The sequence below is a fragment of the Nannobrachium achirus genome (genome assembly GCF_963921795.1).
Source record: "Nannobrachium achirus genome assembly, chromosome: 21".
Classification (NCBI taxonomy): Eukaryota; Metazoa; Chordata; class Actinopteri; order Myctophiformes; family Myctophidae; genus Nannobrachium; species Nannobrachium achirus.
Genome location: NC_137828.1, coordinates 8,074,906 through 8,091,672, shown reverse-complemented (window position 1 = coordinate 8,091,672; position 16,767 = coordinate 8,074,906). Strand labels below are relative to the sequence as shown.

General features: G+C 41.8%; 1 protein-coding gene across 1 annotated transcript in view; it reads right to left on the bottom strand.

Annotated features, from left to right (window-relative positions):
* LOC308307234 (rho GTPase-activating protein 21-B-like) overlaps positions 1–16,767 on the bottom strand; it is a gene marked incomplete at both ends in the record, with an annotated part of 201,546 nt that overhangs the window by 90,749 nt on the left and 94,030 nt on the right. Inside the window, one exon of the mRNA XM_080752407.1 lies at positions 15,945–15,966. Coding sequence (XP_080608533.1) covers positions 15,945–15,966 — 22 coding nt within the window. The remainder of the gene's footprint in view (positions 1–15,944; positions 15,967–16,767) is intronic.

Sequence of the window (16,767 nt, the reverse complement as noted above, 5' to 3'; positions counted from 1 at the left end):
TATTAACTCATATTTTAAGATGACTTTTTAAAGTGACAGTACCCCTTTAAGTAAATAAGAATATGGGGAAAACAGAGAGACACACAGACAGACAGTTAGGAGAGAGAAGGAGAGAGCATAGTTGTGAGGGATGGGTGAGTTGGACACAGCGCAGCATAAGAAGGTGGAGTGAGTGTTCTAAAAGGTCATCAGAGAATACTGGGGAATTCTATTTGCTCTGCCGCTGCAGCCATCATGGAGAGCTGCAGGGGTGTCACACAAGGATTCACTGTGGGCCCCCCATGAATGTTCTCCATAGGGGAAGGAGGGGTTTAACCCGTTTAGACTGGGAATGCATTATTACGCGTTATTTTGTGCTTTAACTATGATTCAATTCCATTCCAAAAACTGTGAAAGTCTTTGAATATTTCAAATCCTTCCAAGATTTTTTTGAAAAAGCTATGTTTCTATGTCAGTGGTGATGCGAAATGTTCAATTGAAAAATACATATAGGCCTAGACTAGGCCTATATGTAGGCTAGACTAGGCCGCCTAATCAAACATGCACACATTTTCACGGCTTTTAAAAAAATAGCAGATCTACAAGCTCGCAGCGCGGCACTCGGTGCCGCTCTGTGAGCTTGTATATCTGCTATTTTTCAATAGCTAAAGTATAAAACAATTATTAAGGCCCCTCCACCTTGGGCCCTGGTAACTCTGTCCCACTTTTCCCCCCCTTTGTGACACGCTTGGAGAGCTGACCACAATCTGACCACAGAATACACGTCAGACCACAGCCAATATCTGCAGCCAGAGGGTTCTCACACAACACAACCCAGAGCTAATATTTGAACAGATGGAAGGGACTTTTTACATTTCTCTTCTTGTTGCTGCCTGGAAGCAGCAGAAGCAACAGTTCTTCTTCTTCATAAGTCTGATACAACACGGCTCACTGGGCCTGCTCCCTCTCAATAGCTGGTTAAAATACACCCAGAGAGGGGGGGGAGAGAGAGAGAGAGAGAGAGAGAGAGAGAGAGAGAGAGAGAGAGAGAGAGAGAGAGAGAGAGAGAGAGAGAGAGATACACAGAAGGACGGACGGAAGGACGGATAGATAGATGAACGCAGATATTACACACATTTATCAATAGACCAAGAGTAGCTATATGGATGGAAAGGTAATTAGACCCCTCTTTTTAATTTTCCCTCTTAAAATTGCTAAATACAAGGCACAAATACTTGGCTTCCCTACACTCGATTATTTGCATCGTAAAAACGATACCATACGATATACAGAGCCAAGCGGCACGATATTTTGCTTTTGCATATCGATATACAGGTAGTAGATCATTGCAAATTAAAAACGATTTTTTGATTCAGTTACTATATCGTTACACCCCTAATAGACACCTTTATTATCCCAAAGGGGGGAAATCAGTCGCCCAGAGGCCGCGCGGCAGTTAAGGTTACAAAGTTACAAAGACGTATGAAAAGAAAACCAAAGTACCGGTATATAAAGTGTCACAAACAGTCAACGCTACATAAGTGTGCAACACAAATAGCAATACTTATAGCACAACTTGCAGTGCCAAACAAAAACAGAGACACAGTGGGACAGAGACGGAGTAAGAGAGAGAGACAGACATACAGAGAGACTGACAGAGAAGGTATACAAATGGAGGAGCAGAGAGAGAAATGAGAGAGGAGTCAGGGAGAGACAGAGAGAGAGAGAGAGAGGGATTTGAAATAGCAAACACTCATTATGTACACAACCACTGTGAAAGGAAATAAACGCCTGCATACTTGACACGCACGCACACGCACGCACAATTCTCAAGTCCATGCTTAGATTGAGCTAACACCCAGCTAGTCAACATGCGGTCAGTAGCCCTGCTGGCCTGTAACACTGTAACACTGCAGTGCAGCTCACTGAGGGAATGGATGGATGGCAACTCAGCAACTCAGCACAGCACAGGGCTTCTCACATATTACTATGGTCTGTCTGCAGCAAAAGCCCATATATGGAGATCCCTGATGTCATCAATATTAAGCCCATGTGCATCACAGTGCCTGACACCTCATCCCAGCACATCCATATTTGGGAAAATATGAACACATTTTGTCCAACTTAAACAACGGACCGCAACTCCAGTCACACTTGCAAATGAATTCTGTCCTTGCCCCTTTTATGCCCATATACGGAGATCCCTGATGTCATCAATATTAAACCCATATCTGGCAATGCCCATATATGGATGGACATATCGTGTCAGTCTCATGTGGTCATTGACATCAAACATCTACTGTATGATGTCCATATTAACATACCGGTACATACAACCGACCAGGTCTGTGCATTTAACCCATTTAGGCCTGAACACATTATGACGCAATATTTTATGCTTTAAATATAAAAAAATATCAGATATACAAGCTCACAGCGCGGCACCGAGTGCCGCGCTGTTAGCTTGTAGATCTGCTATTTTTGAAAAATCGTGAAAGATTCTATAAGTGTCTTTTGAATCCTTCTAAGATTTTTGGGAAAAAACCTATGTTTCTATGTCAGCAATCTGGCCGGCCATCGTCAAAGAAAAGGTCCTTTTCACTTAACTGGAGCTCAGTTAGTCTGTTCTTGAGAGACTACTATGTCAGTGGTTCTCAAACTTTTTTATGTGAAGGACCCCCAAAATGATATGTATTTGGCCACAGACCCCCATTCAACATATTTAGTTCCAGGGACCACCCAGAAGCAAAATTTGAGTTACAAACGTTCGCTTTGAAAATACATTATATTCAAAGATTTGCAAAAAATCTCAATTTTCTTTTAAAAAATAGCAGATCTACAAGCTCGCAGCGCGGCACTCGGTGCCGCGCTGTGAGCTTGTATATCTGCTATTTTTCACTGGTTAAAACATTCAATAATTCTAGGCCTAAATGGGTTAAAAGACAAAGAAGCGGCCACATACACTGTAGCCAAAGTACGCAGAGGGAAGGTTGATCCTATGCCAAAGCGCCAGCGCTCGCTCAGCAGTCTGCTGTCACCCAGGAGGATGCGTGCACGTGCCCCACGTGCACGCTCACATGGGCGAGAAGCGTCCCTTAGGGTGTCTTACTGGTAATAAGCTGATTAGGGATGGAACTGGAAACAAGGGTAGCCAGATAAACCGATAACAGATTTATTGAGAACCCGGTATCAATAAGCTTTGGGCTTATCAAGCTTGTTATGGAGCATAGCGGCCCATGACATCATGTTTAAACAATCAAGACAAGAGGCGACCAAGACATTATTACAGTACTATCCATAATATTTAAACCATTTAACACTTATTGCACACTAATGAATGATTGTTTTAATGATATTTAATGATATGTGTTACTTTTGTCAGTTGTCATCTTCACAGATGGTCAGCCACAACAACTAGTCAATAAAAAGATATCAGTTATGCTCAGAATTTGCTATGTCATATCTAGACTATGTTTAGACTATGCTTAGTAAAACAGACCTGATTTGCACTGTACTTGAGTTCTTTTTCTATCTACGACAATTCTCTTCACCAAACATAGCAGATCTACAAGCTCACAACGTGTCACAACGTGCCACAACGTGACGCGTTGTGAGCTTGTAGATCGGCTATTTTAGGTGAACCTCCCCCCCAGAATAGGCATGCTGGGGTTCAAGTGGTTAAACGTCAAGTATAACGTTATGTTCAGTCAGTTCTGATGGAAACGGATATTCTCCAATATGATATAAGATTCTAAAAATGAACAGTGTAATGCCTCAGGGATGCCGTGGATGAAAACGTTCTTTACAGGGGTGCCCTGCGTCTAAAAAAGTTTGAAAACCCCTGCTCTAGAGAACCTCTGGCTTACACAACAACTAGGAAGTGTTAAAGTGAGTGCTGGTCCTGCAGTCCTCGGCTGCTGCTAAACTAAAGCTGTGAGTTTTCTGGACACAGAAGAACAGACTTCTCACTCTAAAGACCTTCCTCTCACCTCTGTTCATTCTACTCTCTCCCTTCCAGGCTGAACAGAACAATGTGTTTGAACTAAACTGCTTCTCTGATGCTGTTGAGGGTCTTTGAGGGTCCGGGCCAGCATTGAAACAGCAACCTTCAGGTCAAAGGAACGCTCACTCTAAAAGCCCCCATAGAGCAACGTGTGGAGGTAGTAGGGAGCGCATGGAGTCTGGAGTGCATGCACGCACACACGCATGCACACACACACAGGGTGAGGGAATGTAACACTGCCAGAAAAAGAAAGTACAATTCTGTGTGTGTGTGTGTGTGTGTGTGTGTGTGTGTGTGTGTGTGTGTGTGTGTGTGTGTGTGTGTGTGTGTGTGTGTGTGTGTGTGTGTGTGTGTGTGCGTGTGCGTGTGTGGTATGTGACACATAGTGCCGGTCAGGGACACTTGGGTACGGTAGGGGGCGGGGCTTACAGGAATCCAGCAGCGCTCCAGTTTCCCGTTGACTGCCCCCCCATCCGTACTTCAAGGTTCATCACTTGTCCTATTTTTTTGTCTGCTCACATAACTATCATCTGAGTCACCCCCCCCCTGTTGATTCTATATCAGGGGTCTTCAACATTTATTTTCAGGCCAAGGACCCCTCAGCTGAGAGGTAGATGAAGCAGGGACCCCCTCTCACTACATATTGCATAACTTTTTTCTAAGATTTCACAGATAGCATCATAGACCTGTTTGACGTTGTCATCAATGCTGTGTTTTTGTTTATTCTTGCACACTATATTTTCTATAGATATGTTGGATTCATGTTAATTCATGTATTTTCAGTTAAACCACTTCAAATATTTTAGTCTCAAGTTTATCCTCAGAATAGGCATGTGCAAGGCTTTCAAGTGGTCACTGTAAAAAAAAAAGAAAAGAAAAAAAAAAGCCCCCCTGGAGTCCCAGACCCCCTGTCAAAGATCTAGGACAATGGCCTCAACACAACAACTGTAGGTTATTTACGTAGACCTCTATATTCTAGTGAAAAAACAATATCATATAAAATGATGATAGTACAGTTTACTAGGAGCTCTAAGGGCAGATCAATAGACTGGCGTTAGCGCTGAGTCACGCTAATCAATGTTTATGACAGCTCAGCTGAAGAAGCAGAAAGGATAGTGTTTTGCTGCTGCAAGCGAGCTGAGATATCCTGTCTGGATGGGGCACAGCTGTATGGAGGGTTCAGTGCGCACGCACGCACGCACGCACGCACGCACGCACGCACGCACGCACGCACGCACGCACGCACGCACGCACGCACGCACGCACGCACGCACGCACGCACGCACGCACGCACGCACACACACACACACACACACACACACACACACACACACACACACACACACACACACACCATCATGTAACAAAAATTTAAACATGACAATAGCCCAGTCGGTTTACAAGCTCACAATGCATGTGAGCTTGTAGATCTGGTATTTGCATGACATCCACTCGCAACTAAAGAGATTTTGACCGTCAGTCAGATCATTGAAAGTAATAGCTGAGGGTGAAAGTGTGTGTGGAGTTTTGCATGTTCTCCCCGTGTCCCCTAGGGTAGGTACCCTCACAATACTGCCTCTGTACTGCCTCCCCCTGGCTCCCCCCAGGGCGTCTGATGGAGGGGAAAGGATAACGTGTTCCTTCCACGCGCCACGTCCCAAATAGTTAGGGAAAGTTAGCCGAATCTATGACCAATCTGGGAAATAAATGCTTACCAATAGCTTTCTTCACAAATGTGTTCATAAAGGTGTCTACTATCACCTCTGAATTTGTTCCAACCCAACTCCCTTGGGAAACTTTGATTGGTCAAAGATTCGGCTAACTTTCCCTAACTAACGGGGGAAACTCCCCCCTGTCCGGTGATAAGAAATGGCTCATTCTCAATAATCACCCTTCAGCTGTGTGATAATTAAACATATGTGATACAGGACCAGGGGGAGAGTTCCACCGATTTAAAATGAGCCCAATACGGAACTAAAACTTCCTATGACTGGCCGCTAGTTGCGCTGTTTTCCCCCTGGCCGGTTGCAAAAAGAATTGTTCTCCATTGGATCCATTCATTTCCCCCTTTCGTGTTCTAACCTTAATTAACATTTTCATGAATACTTTATGGTTCCTATCGCTAGTTAAAAATTGTTTTCAATCACGATGATATGCGTTTTGTGAAAATAAGGTCCCATTTATGTTAAAATTGATGATAAAGTTGCGGGGGGCGTGGCCAACTAAACTGATACCAGCCAGCTGTGTTCTTCTTTGTGTGCTATATTTCGGGAGGCTCCGACCACATTCTCCCATGTATCCCTGCGGTTGCACGTGACCGTTGGCAGCCAATAGCCTCCTCTGGTTGCATTTCAATCTATGATGGCAACACCCATGCCAAGGACCCATATTGTGTCACTTGTGCTGCATAGAAACCAAAGGCTTCGCTTTGTCCATATCTTTTATACAGTCTATGTACAGGACATACAAGCAGCTATATACAGTGTACGTACAGTGTGTGTGTGATGTGGGTACAGAGACTGCAGTCTTCTTCACAGAGACTACAGAAGGAGGGTGAACCGTATTACTGTACAGTTCCCTCTCCCCTGCTGGCTGCCATGCAGTCAGTGCTGGCCTGCATGGCTGCTGACTACTAGTGACTAGGAGTGCAACGACACATTCTAACAGCGATACGATACGCATCACGATACATGGTTAACAACAATACGATACATGGACGATATTGGTTCATTCATGGTGATACGATACGATTCAATTCAATGATTTTAAATCGATATAGTAACAATTTAGCAAAAAATGAAATCTGTTATTATGGAAGTAAATGGTGAATGGAAAAGTAATTAATCCCATCTTTCTAATTAAGTGTGCCTGCCATGCAACGCAATGGCAAAACACTTATTGTAATCCGCCATACTTAATTAAGTCCATAGTTTCGCCACAAATTTCTGCACGTAATAACTGCCGCACAATTTACGCCACCCACGCAATATATACATCAAAACGTGCGGCTCGGCCGGGAATAGGTTGCTATTACTTTTCTTTCCGATCCGCGTTACCATTGCGACGTAATTCGCAAAAAACGACGCCAAAAAACCCCATTCACTTAGAATGGGGGAAATTTCGGCACGTAATAACTGCCGCACGATTTACGCCACCCCCGCTATATACACATCAAAACGTGCGGCTCGGCCGGGAATGGTGTGCTATTACTTTTCTTTCCGATCCGCGATACGATTGCGATGTAATTCGCAAAAAACGACGCCCCAAAAACCCCATTGACTTAGAATGGGGGACTCCGAAAAAAACCCAGAAACTTTGGCGCCACATAACTCTGCCATACTTTTGCCTAGCAACGTGATTTAAACTTTAAAATGCACACACAACTTTGGTCTTTTTCCGGCCAATAGGGATGAGCTGTAATTGATTAAGCCCCGCCCCCTCTGTAACAGGAAGTGCCTCTATAACTCATGAACCGTTTGTCGTACAGACTATCGGCTGGTGTCATAATTTTTTTTTTTTCTCAATTTTTTTTTTCTCAATTTTTTTTCTCAAAATTTTTTTTTTCTCAAAAAATTTTTTTTCTCAAAATTTTTTTATCTCAAAATTTTTTTTCTCAATTTTTTTTTTCTCAAATTTTTTTTTTCTCAAATTTTTTTTTTCTCAAATTTTTTTTCTCAATTTTTTTTCTCAAACATTTTTTTTTCTCAAATTTTTTTTTCTCAAAATTTTTTTTTTCTCAAAATTTTTTTTTTCTCAAATTTTTTTTTTCTCAATTTTTTTTTTCTCAAATTTTTTTTTCTCAAATTTTTTTTTTCTCAAATTTTTTTTCTCAAAATTTTTTTTTCTCAAAAATTTTTTTTTCTCAAATTTTTTTTTCTCAAAATTTTTTTTCTCAAATTTTTTTTTCTCAAAAATTTTTTTTTCTCAAATTTTTTTTTTCTCAATTTTTTTTCTCAATTTTTTTTCTCAAAAATTTTTTTTTCTCAAAATTTTTTTTTTCTCAAATTTTTTTTCTCAAATTTTTTTTTCTCAAAACATTTTTTTTCTCAATTTTTTTTTCTCAATTTTTTTTTCTCAAAACATTTTTTTTTCTCAATTTTTTTTTCTCACATTTTTTTTTCTCAAAAATTTTTTTTCCTCAAAACTTTTTTTTCTCAAAAACCTTTTTTTTCTCACAAAACTGTCGTTAAAGTGCGACCCGTGATAACGGCCAAAAATGCGCCAAAACGCCACTAATTAGTCGAAATGACGCTGACTTCCTGTTTGGTTTCTGATTGGCTGCTGGCCTTGTGACGTGGGTAGAGCTGCGAGGGCCCGGTCATCGCTGCTTGCAGCTTTAATTCATTAATCGTCCATGACCTTAACACATTGACCGCCATTTTAACATTCACTGTAGGCTCCCCTGCCATTTTGTTTAAGCATTTTCTTCATATTTAGACATTTTTCCTAAATTCCCTGTTTGCACGAAAATGTCATACAGTGCATGGATTAAAAGAGGACATCCTCTAGTCTCTCCAAAAAATATTTTTTTGTATGTACGATGTAGCAATCTAGAGTTTTGGCCATTTCAAACCCCTTGTTTTTTCAAAATCCAGGTGGAAATTCAAAATAATTGGAGTTATTGACCTTTTTGTGAATGATCTGTTTTCAAGTGGATAACTCACTTGAGATGTGTCTTTATGGCTTCAGGCATTATCAGATAAGTGTACTAATGTAATTATGTAATAGGATTTATTTTTAGAATTTTCTGTTTAGAAAAATGCAGAGAAAAATATTTTTATTGGCTATATCTGACCAAAAAACTCACATACTATATTGCAGTATTTCTGTGAGTATTTCTGTGAGCCCCCACTTGGGGGCGCTTTCTCTCTGTCTCTGTGTGTCTGCTGGTTGTCTTTTGCTCTGTACAGGTGCACACACACAAATAGACATAAAAGGGGGCATGAGTCTTTTTTTTCTAACATGTCCTAGAATGTGAAAATAGCAGATCTACAAGCTCTACAAGCTCAACACATCGCTCTGAGACTGTGACACATTGAGAGCTTGTCATTCAATTTTATATGAGATACTTCAATGGTTTCCAGTGGAAATAAGCTTAGTCTTTTCATGGATCTCCTTTTAGTAGACCTTGTACCAGTGAACTGTACCGTCATGAAACTGTACCTTTTCCTATGCAAACTTCTAATAAAGTCTTCAATCAATCAATCAAAGTCGAGCTTGTAGATCTGCTATTTTCACATTCTAGGACATGTTGGAAAAATGTCTCCCCCTGCCCCTAAAAAAATCCTCTGCACTGCCCTGCTAAACAGCTCCTCTGCGTCTTTGCTCGTTAGTAACGACACTAGTTGATCTCTTGCTTTTTGGGAGGAGCGTGGTGGGGGAGCGTGGGAGTTTTGGTGGTGGTCCGTGAGAAGTGTTGGCTGGAGACCAGGCAGGGTAATGAGAGGACGGACCCCCTTCCAGGGACCACTTCACTTGTCTCTGACTCAACTGGATCGCGTCGTGAACTTTATGTAATCGGGCAGTTTTATTGATTGATTTTGTAAGAGTTGATTATCGTGTTCCCACTGCTCTGTGGAGCGAAGCGTTGGGCCCGCGGACCCCCTGTTAGAAAGCCGACCAGGGACCCCCCTTTGCAAAGGACCGCCTGGCGCCAATGGCCTGCTTGGCTGCTTGTGGACCATTACAAAACAATATATTATAGCCTGGATATATGGATTATAACCTGTGGATTCTAATCAACCATCATCATTCTCAGGTATGTTTTAGAAGCATTTATATGGCGAATTGGCGATAATTATTTTGTATCTAGAGAGAGAGAGAGAGAGAGAGAGAGAGACAGATCTCTGAATCAGAGACTCTGATAGCACTGTGCTGATCAGGACAGGGGGACCACTGAAACAGACAGTGGTCCGTGGACCACCAGCCAGCTAAGAGATGTTCACACACACACACACACACACACACACACACACACACACACACACACACACACACACACACACACACACACACACACACACACACGCACACACACACACACACACACAGCTGTTCTCACACTTTTTTTTTCTTCTCTTTTTTTTCCGCCAGCCTTGTGTGCGCAAAATGCGTCACTGTGCCAGTTCACTGTGGGTTATGGGGAGATTTATATGCATTTGTATTGCAATTTATACATTATTACAGTCTTTTTTTCAAACACACTTACTTTGATGTGTGATATTTTAGGTTCTCTGTAAGATAAAAGGATAAAAATTTGTCACGAGCTGGGGGAGAGTGTAATTAAACATTACATTATATAAAAGCAAATTCTCGGGACTATCGGGCCTGGCGGGGAACGACATTGGGATTTTCTCGGGACTATCGGGGGAGGCGGGGAATGAGTTAATTGGGGCCTATTTCGCCAAACAGGAAGTGCCCCTCACCAAACAGGAAGTGACCCTTGATCTCGTGAACCGTTTGTCATACAGACACGCGGGTTGCGTCAAATGACAAGATTAAGAGTCCTTAAACTTAATTGGGGCCTATTTCGCCAAACAGGTAGTGCCCCTCACCAAACAGGAAGTGACCCGTTTTCTCGTGAACCGTTTGTCGTACAGACATGTGGGTGGTGTCATATGAAGAACAATAATGTTAACGTTTATGCAAAAAAATGCTTAATAACGCTAATGCTAACACCAACCGCTACACAAGGTTGCACAGACGTAGCGAGCTGCAGGCACACTTAAAATTTCTTAGAAATTTTCTTTTCTAGTTAATTAATTAAGTCCATAGTTTCGCCACAAATTTCTGCACGTAATAACTGCCGCACAATTTACGCCACCCACGCAATATATACATCAAAACGTGCGGCTCGGCCGGGAATAGGTTGCTATTACTTTTCTTTCCGATCCGCGTTACCATTGCGACGTAATTCGCAAAAAACGACGCCCAAAAACCCCATTGACTTAGAATGGGGGAAACTTCGGCACGTAATAACTGCCGCACGATTTACGCCACCCCCGCAATATATACATCAAAATGTGCGGCTCGGCCGGGAATGGTGTGCTATTACTTTTCTTTCCGATCCGCTTTACGATTGCGATGTAATTCGCAAAAAACAACGCCCAAAAACTCCATTGACTTTGAATGGGGGACTCCGAAAAAAACCCAGAAACTTTGGCGCCACATAACTCTGCCATATTTTTGCCTAGCAACGTCATTTAAAATGTAAAATGCTCACACAACTTTGGTCTTTTTCCGACCAATAGGGATGAGCTGGAATTGATTAAGCCTCGCCCCCTCTTTAACAGGAAGTGCCCTTCACCAAACAGGAAGTGCCTCTATAACTCATGAACCGTTTGTCGTACAGACTTGCGGCTGGTGTCATACCTTTTCTTTTTTTCTCAATTTTTTTTTTCTCAATTCTTTTTTTTTCTCAATTTTTTTTTTCTCAATTTTTTTTTTCTCAAATTTTTTTTTCTCAAATTTTTTTTTTTCTCAAATTTTTTTTTTCTCAAATTTTTTTTTCTCAAATTTTTTTTCTCAAAATTTTTTTTTCTCAAAAATTTTTTTTTCTCAATTTTTTTTTCTCAAATTTTTTTTTTCTCAAATTTTTTTTTCTCAAATTTTTTTTCTAAAATTTTTTTTCTCAACATTTTTTTCTCAACATTTTTTTTTTCTCAAAATTTTTTTTTCTCAATTTTTTTTTCTCAAAATTTTTTTTTTCTCAAATTTTTTTTCTCAACATTTTTTTCTCAAAATTTTTTTTTCTCAATTTTTTTTTTCTCAAATCTTTTTTTCTCAAAAAATTTTTTTCTCAAAATTGTTTTCTCAAAATTATTTTTTTCTCAACATTTTTTTTTCTCACACTTTTTTCTCAAGATTTTTTTTTCTCACAATTTTTTTTTCAAAATGTCTTTTTCTCAAAAAAGTTTTTTTCTCATTTTTTTTCTCACAAAACAATTTTTTCTCAAAAAACTGTCGTTAAAGTGCGACCCGTGATAACGGCCAAAAATGCTCCAAAACGCCACTAATTAGTCGAAATGGCTGACTTCCTGTTTGGTTTCTGATTGGCTGCTGGCCTTGTGACGTGGGTAGAGCTGCGAGGGCCTGGTCATCGCTGCTTGCAGCTTTAATTCATTAATCGTCCATGACCTTAATTGGGGCCTATTTCGCCAAACAGGAAGTGCCCCTCACCAAACAGGAAGTGACCCTTGATCTCGTGAACCGTTTGTCATACAGACACGCGGGTTGCGTCAAATGAAATAACGCTAATGCTAACACCAACCGCTACACAAGGTTGCACAGACTTAGCGAGCTGCAGGCACACTTAAAATTTCTTAGAAATTTTCTCTTCTAGTTTGCCCTCTTAAAATTCCCAAATACAAGGCCCCAAATACCTTGTTTGCAATTTCCATACAATCAATTAGTTGCATTGCAAAACGATTCGATACCGATTACCACAATTTAAAACGCTACGATACGATACAAAGCCAAAACAGTACGATGTTTTGCTCTTGCATTACTGTTACTGTATCGTTACACCCCTACTGCAGACATGAGAGGACTGGAGATGAGGGGATGGAGGGACTGTGAGGAGTCTGCTAGGCTCACAGCAACACCCAGAGCCTCTCTGTACCTCTGAGGCAGAATGGAACTCACTCACAGCTCTGTACTGTACTGTACTGTACTGTACTGTACTGTGGGTTCCCAAACTTTTTGGAGCTGTGTGCAGCTCCCTATACATGGCTGTGTGGGTCTGTGTGTGTGTGTGTCTGTCTGTCTGTCTGTGTGTGTGTGTGTGTGTATGTAGCCTGACTTCGGCGCGTAACTAGTGCCGCACCATTTACGCCACTCGCGCAATATATACATCAAAATGTGCGGCTCGGCCGGGAATGGTGTTCTATTACCTTTCGTTCCGATCCGCCTTACCATGCCGACGTAATCGGCAAAAAACGACGCTTAATTGTCCCCATTGACTTATAATGGGACAATGCAAGAAATCACTTTCAAGTATTTTTCTCTCGTAAACCATAGGAGCTACAGTTTCAAACCTCGGAGAGGAGATTCATAATGATTTTAAGAATGAATCGAAAAATAATTACATCACTCGGCCTCATGGTGGCGCTATAACGGCCCACTTTACGTTTTGCCCCGTAACTCTTGAACCGTAATACGGAAAATTAAAATTCTTTTTTCCCTGGATTCCTTGGGTCAAGACGCATCTCCCCATATAGGCCACGCCCATTTGCGCCAGGATAGATTTTCCGCCATCTTGAATTTTCTCCAAAACACACTTTTTGCTCCTTTTCCTACATATTTTCTTCAAATGTCACAAAAATCGGTACACATGATCTACACACACACACACACACACACACACACACACACACACACACACACACACACACAGCTCCACTTCACACGGGTGTGATTTTTGTCTCAGGGCACCCCATAAATATATTTTTTAATCCGAGGCACCCCTACATTAGAAGTTTCACTCCCAGCACCTTATATTTATTGCATATCGTCGTTGTCGGGTGGAAACCTTGTATGTCCAAAACCGTTCTATAAAATGTACTAAACTAGTGAAAACAGCAGATCTACAAGCACACAACGCGACAGAGGTTTCTGCCAGACAGTGATGATATTTTAGTGATTATGTTGCGAGGAAAATGTTGAGATAATAGCCATTTTGGTTAGAACTGACTGAAAATAACTTTGTACTTCAAGTTTAAAATGATACTAAATACATCCCAAATATTATCAAGTTATCTCGCGGCACCCCTGGACTGCCGTCACGGCACCCCAGGGTGCCCCGTCACCCACTTTGAAAACCCCTGCTGTACTGTACTGTACTGTACATCAGTGGTCCTGGGACCACCAGTGGTCCTTGAGGGGGTTCCAGGTGGTCCCCAGCTAAATGATGGAGAGTTTAACCAAATGGACCCTTATAGATCTTTAACTGTTGAGAGCGTAAAATGAAACGACCTCAAGAGTTAAATTATCGTTAAACATCTTTGCAATTACAGAACGTAGAAGAATTGCTATTGACCGAATTCACGTTACGCGACTTCCTGGCGCTGACGTCACGGTAGCAGGGGAAAAACTACTAATATCCCATAGAGTTAACACAGAAATCGCACATTTAATCAATTTCCGAATAGTAATGTATAAAATACGGCTAGCATGATCAAGAACACAAGATAGTAAAAGGCATCATTTACTTTACCGTCCAGCTATTTCTATGTTATTTTCGGTTATTTTACCCTCCAAAGCTGACGTCAGCACCAGGAAGTTGCTGAGAAATTCGCTGAGTGCGCATGCGTGGGCGGGCTGTGAATAGGGTCAATTTTGATCATTGTTAGCCTGTTATCTCTCCTATACCACATCTATACAGCATTGAATTGTGGACGATATCGTATCCAACAATAACAAAATATGCAAAGTTTTTCGGTCTGTGAGGCTAAATGTCATCAAATGGTGGTCCGTGGCTTGAATGCTGAATAAATAACGGACATTGATATGAAAAGGGTTGAGAACCACTGCTGTACATCACTGAGGAGGATCAGCACCGTCAGAGCTGACTGTCTGCTGCTGCAACACTGCAGAGAACACAACCTGATCCAGGGGTGTCACACCACATTCTGGGCCCTGGGTACAAGGATTCACTGCGGGCCCCCCCCCATGAATGTTAACTATTTAAAAATAGCAGATGTACAAGCTCGCAGCGCGGCACCGAGTGCCGCGCTGCGAGCTTGTAGATCTGCTATTTTTGAAATAAATTGTGAAAATGTGTGCAAGAAACCCATGTTTCCATGTCAGGGATGCTCACACTTTTTCATGTGAAGGACCCCCAAAATGATATGAATTTTGCCACGGACCCCCATCTCAAAATATTTAGTTCCAGGGACCCCCCCCCCCCCGGAAGCAAAATTTGAGTTACAAATGTTCGCTTAAAAAAATACATATTCAAAGATTTGTACACATTTTCACGACTTTTCAAAAAATAGCAGATCTACAAGCTCGCAGCGCGGCACTCGGTGCCGCGCTGTGAGCTTGTATATCTGCTATTTTTCAATAGCTAAAGTTACTAGGGCCCCTCCACCACCTTGGGCCCTGGAAACTCAGTCCCACTTTCCTACCCCTTGTGACGCCCCTGACCTGATCCATAGCATCCTCTTTCATCCTGCTTCATTTACTGCAGTGAACTGCATAAACTGCACACGGCAGGAGACTGCAGTTAACTGCAACATAAGTCTCGCGTAGCCAGACAACTATTCCACAATCTCCGAATGCTATATAGAGTCTAACCTCGCCAAACAGGCCGTTTGGTTTCCGCCTAGAGCGCGGAAACCACTAGAAGAAGCGGCGTCACTTTGATTTGGTTCCCTCCGTTTGTTTCCACAATCCCTATTAAAATGCTCGAGTAGCCTCGTGTAGTCTTGCCAGTCGCTAAAAGTTGGACTAAAAGATGCATATACCAAACGATTTTTTCAAAAGCAAAACTACTCCACATCAAGACGTTTATTAGGTAGGCCCTAAAAGTGTGTCCTTGAGCGCAGGGGAACATTTTGGGTTAAAACTGAATCCGGTTTGATCTTTCCGGCAAATTGTAGTCCTTTTAGTACTACAACATGACGTTTTGTGGTTTCCGCTCCAGACCGGTTACAAACCCGAAAAGTGAAGTGATCCCAGACTATATAGAGTCTGGAACTACAGCTCCTGAATGGCGAGTAATGGAAGCTAGCATTTCCGTTCATGAACATATATTTTAAAATGTCATTTCTGCTAAGCAGCAAGCTAAATATGCTTAGATAATTTGTATTTATATTAGGATAAATGTGTGCGATGTTAAAAATGAAACTTTAACCGGATACTCATCGTTCTTTTTGTATTATTCCAGACTGTATGGAAAGGTCATATGTCAAAGGTGGCAAACGCACATTATGATTAAAAAACTAAAACTCTTCCCACTCACCTCGACTGCCATTGTCTTCATCCTGTGAGAGAAAACAGAGAAGGAAAAAAAAGAGGAAAAATTTTAGATTTCCTTCGACAAAAATCTTATGATATTTAGTCAAAAAGTAAAACATTTCAAATGACACTAAGTGGACCAGACTGATTTGAAGTCATCGGTGCATTCATATAAAATAGGCCCACCCACCTAGTAAGATAGGCCCACCCAAACACTCAGGCAGAAGACCTAGGAAGAAAAGGTTTGAGTCTTTCTGGTTTTGATTTCCAAACTGTCATTTGAAATGATAGGAGTTGAGGCATTAAATGTAGTCTGACTCGGTGCCACAGATAAAAATTGTGAAAATAGCAGATCTGCAAGCTCACAACAGTATATAGTGCGTTGACTTTTGACGCAGTAATGGTCTCTTTTTTTGTGGCATGACAAATGAAGACTGAGTGGAGTGAGTGAGTGTGCTGACAGTGACAGAGTGGGAAGTCCCAGGTCCCCACAGAGGACAGGGGGGGACGTCCCAGGTCCCCACAGAGGACAGGGCTGGCCTGTCATTAAACACCACTAATTGGAACAAATGTGACCAAAAGGACACAGGAGGAACCAGAGAGTAGCCTGATTTCAGACTCAGCTGACACTCGAGTCTGACATTGTGCCCTGTCTGAACGATTGACGGGGGAGGGACTTTTGTGCGAGCTTGCACGCGCGCGCAATTGATCGCGACGCACTGTGATCGCGACGCACGGTCGTGGCGTGTGTGTGTTGTCTCTGTCTGTAGCAGTGACTGCTTCCACACAGAACTGCGACCAGAAACATGTAATCAACATTAACAGCT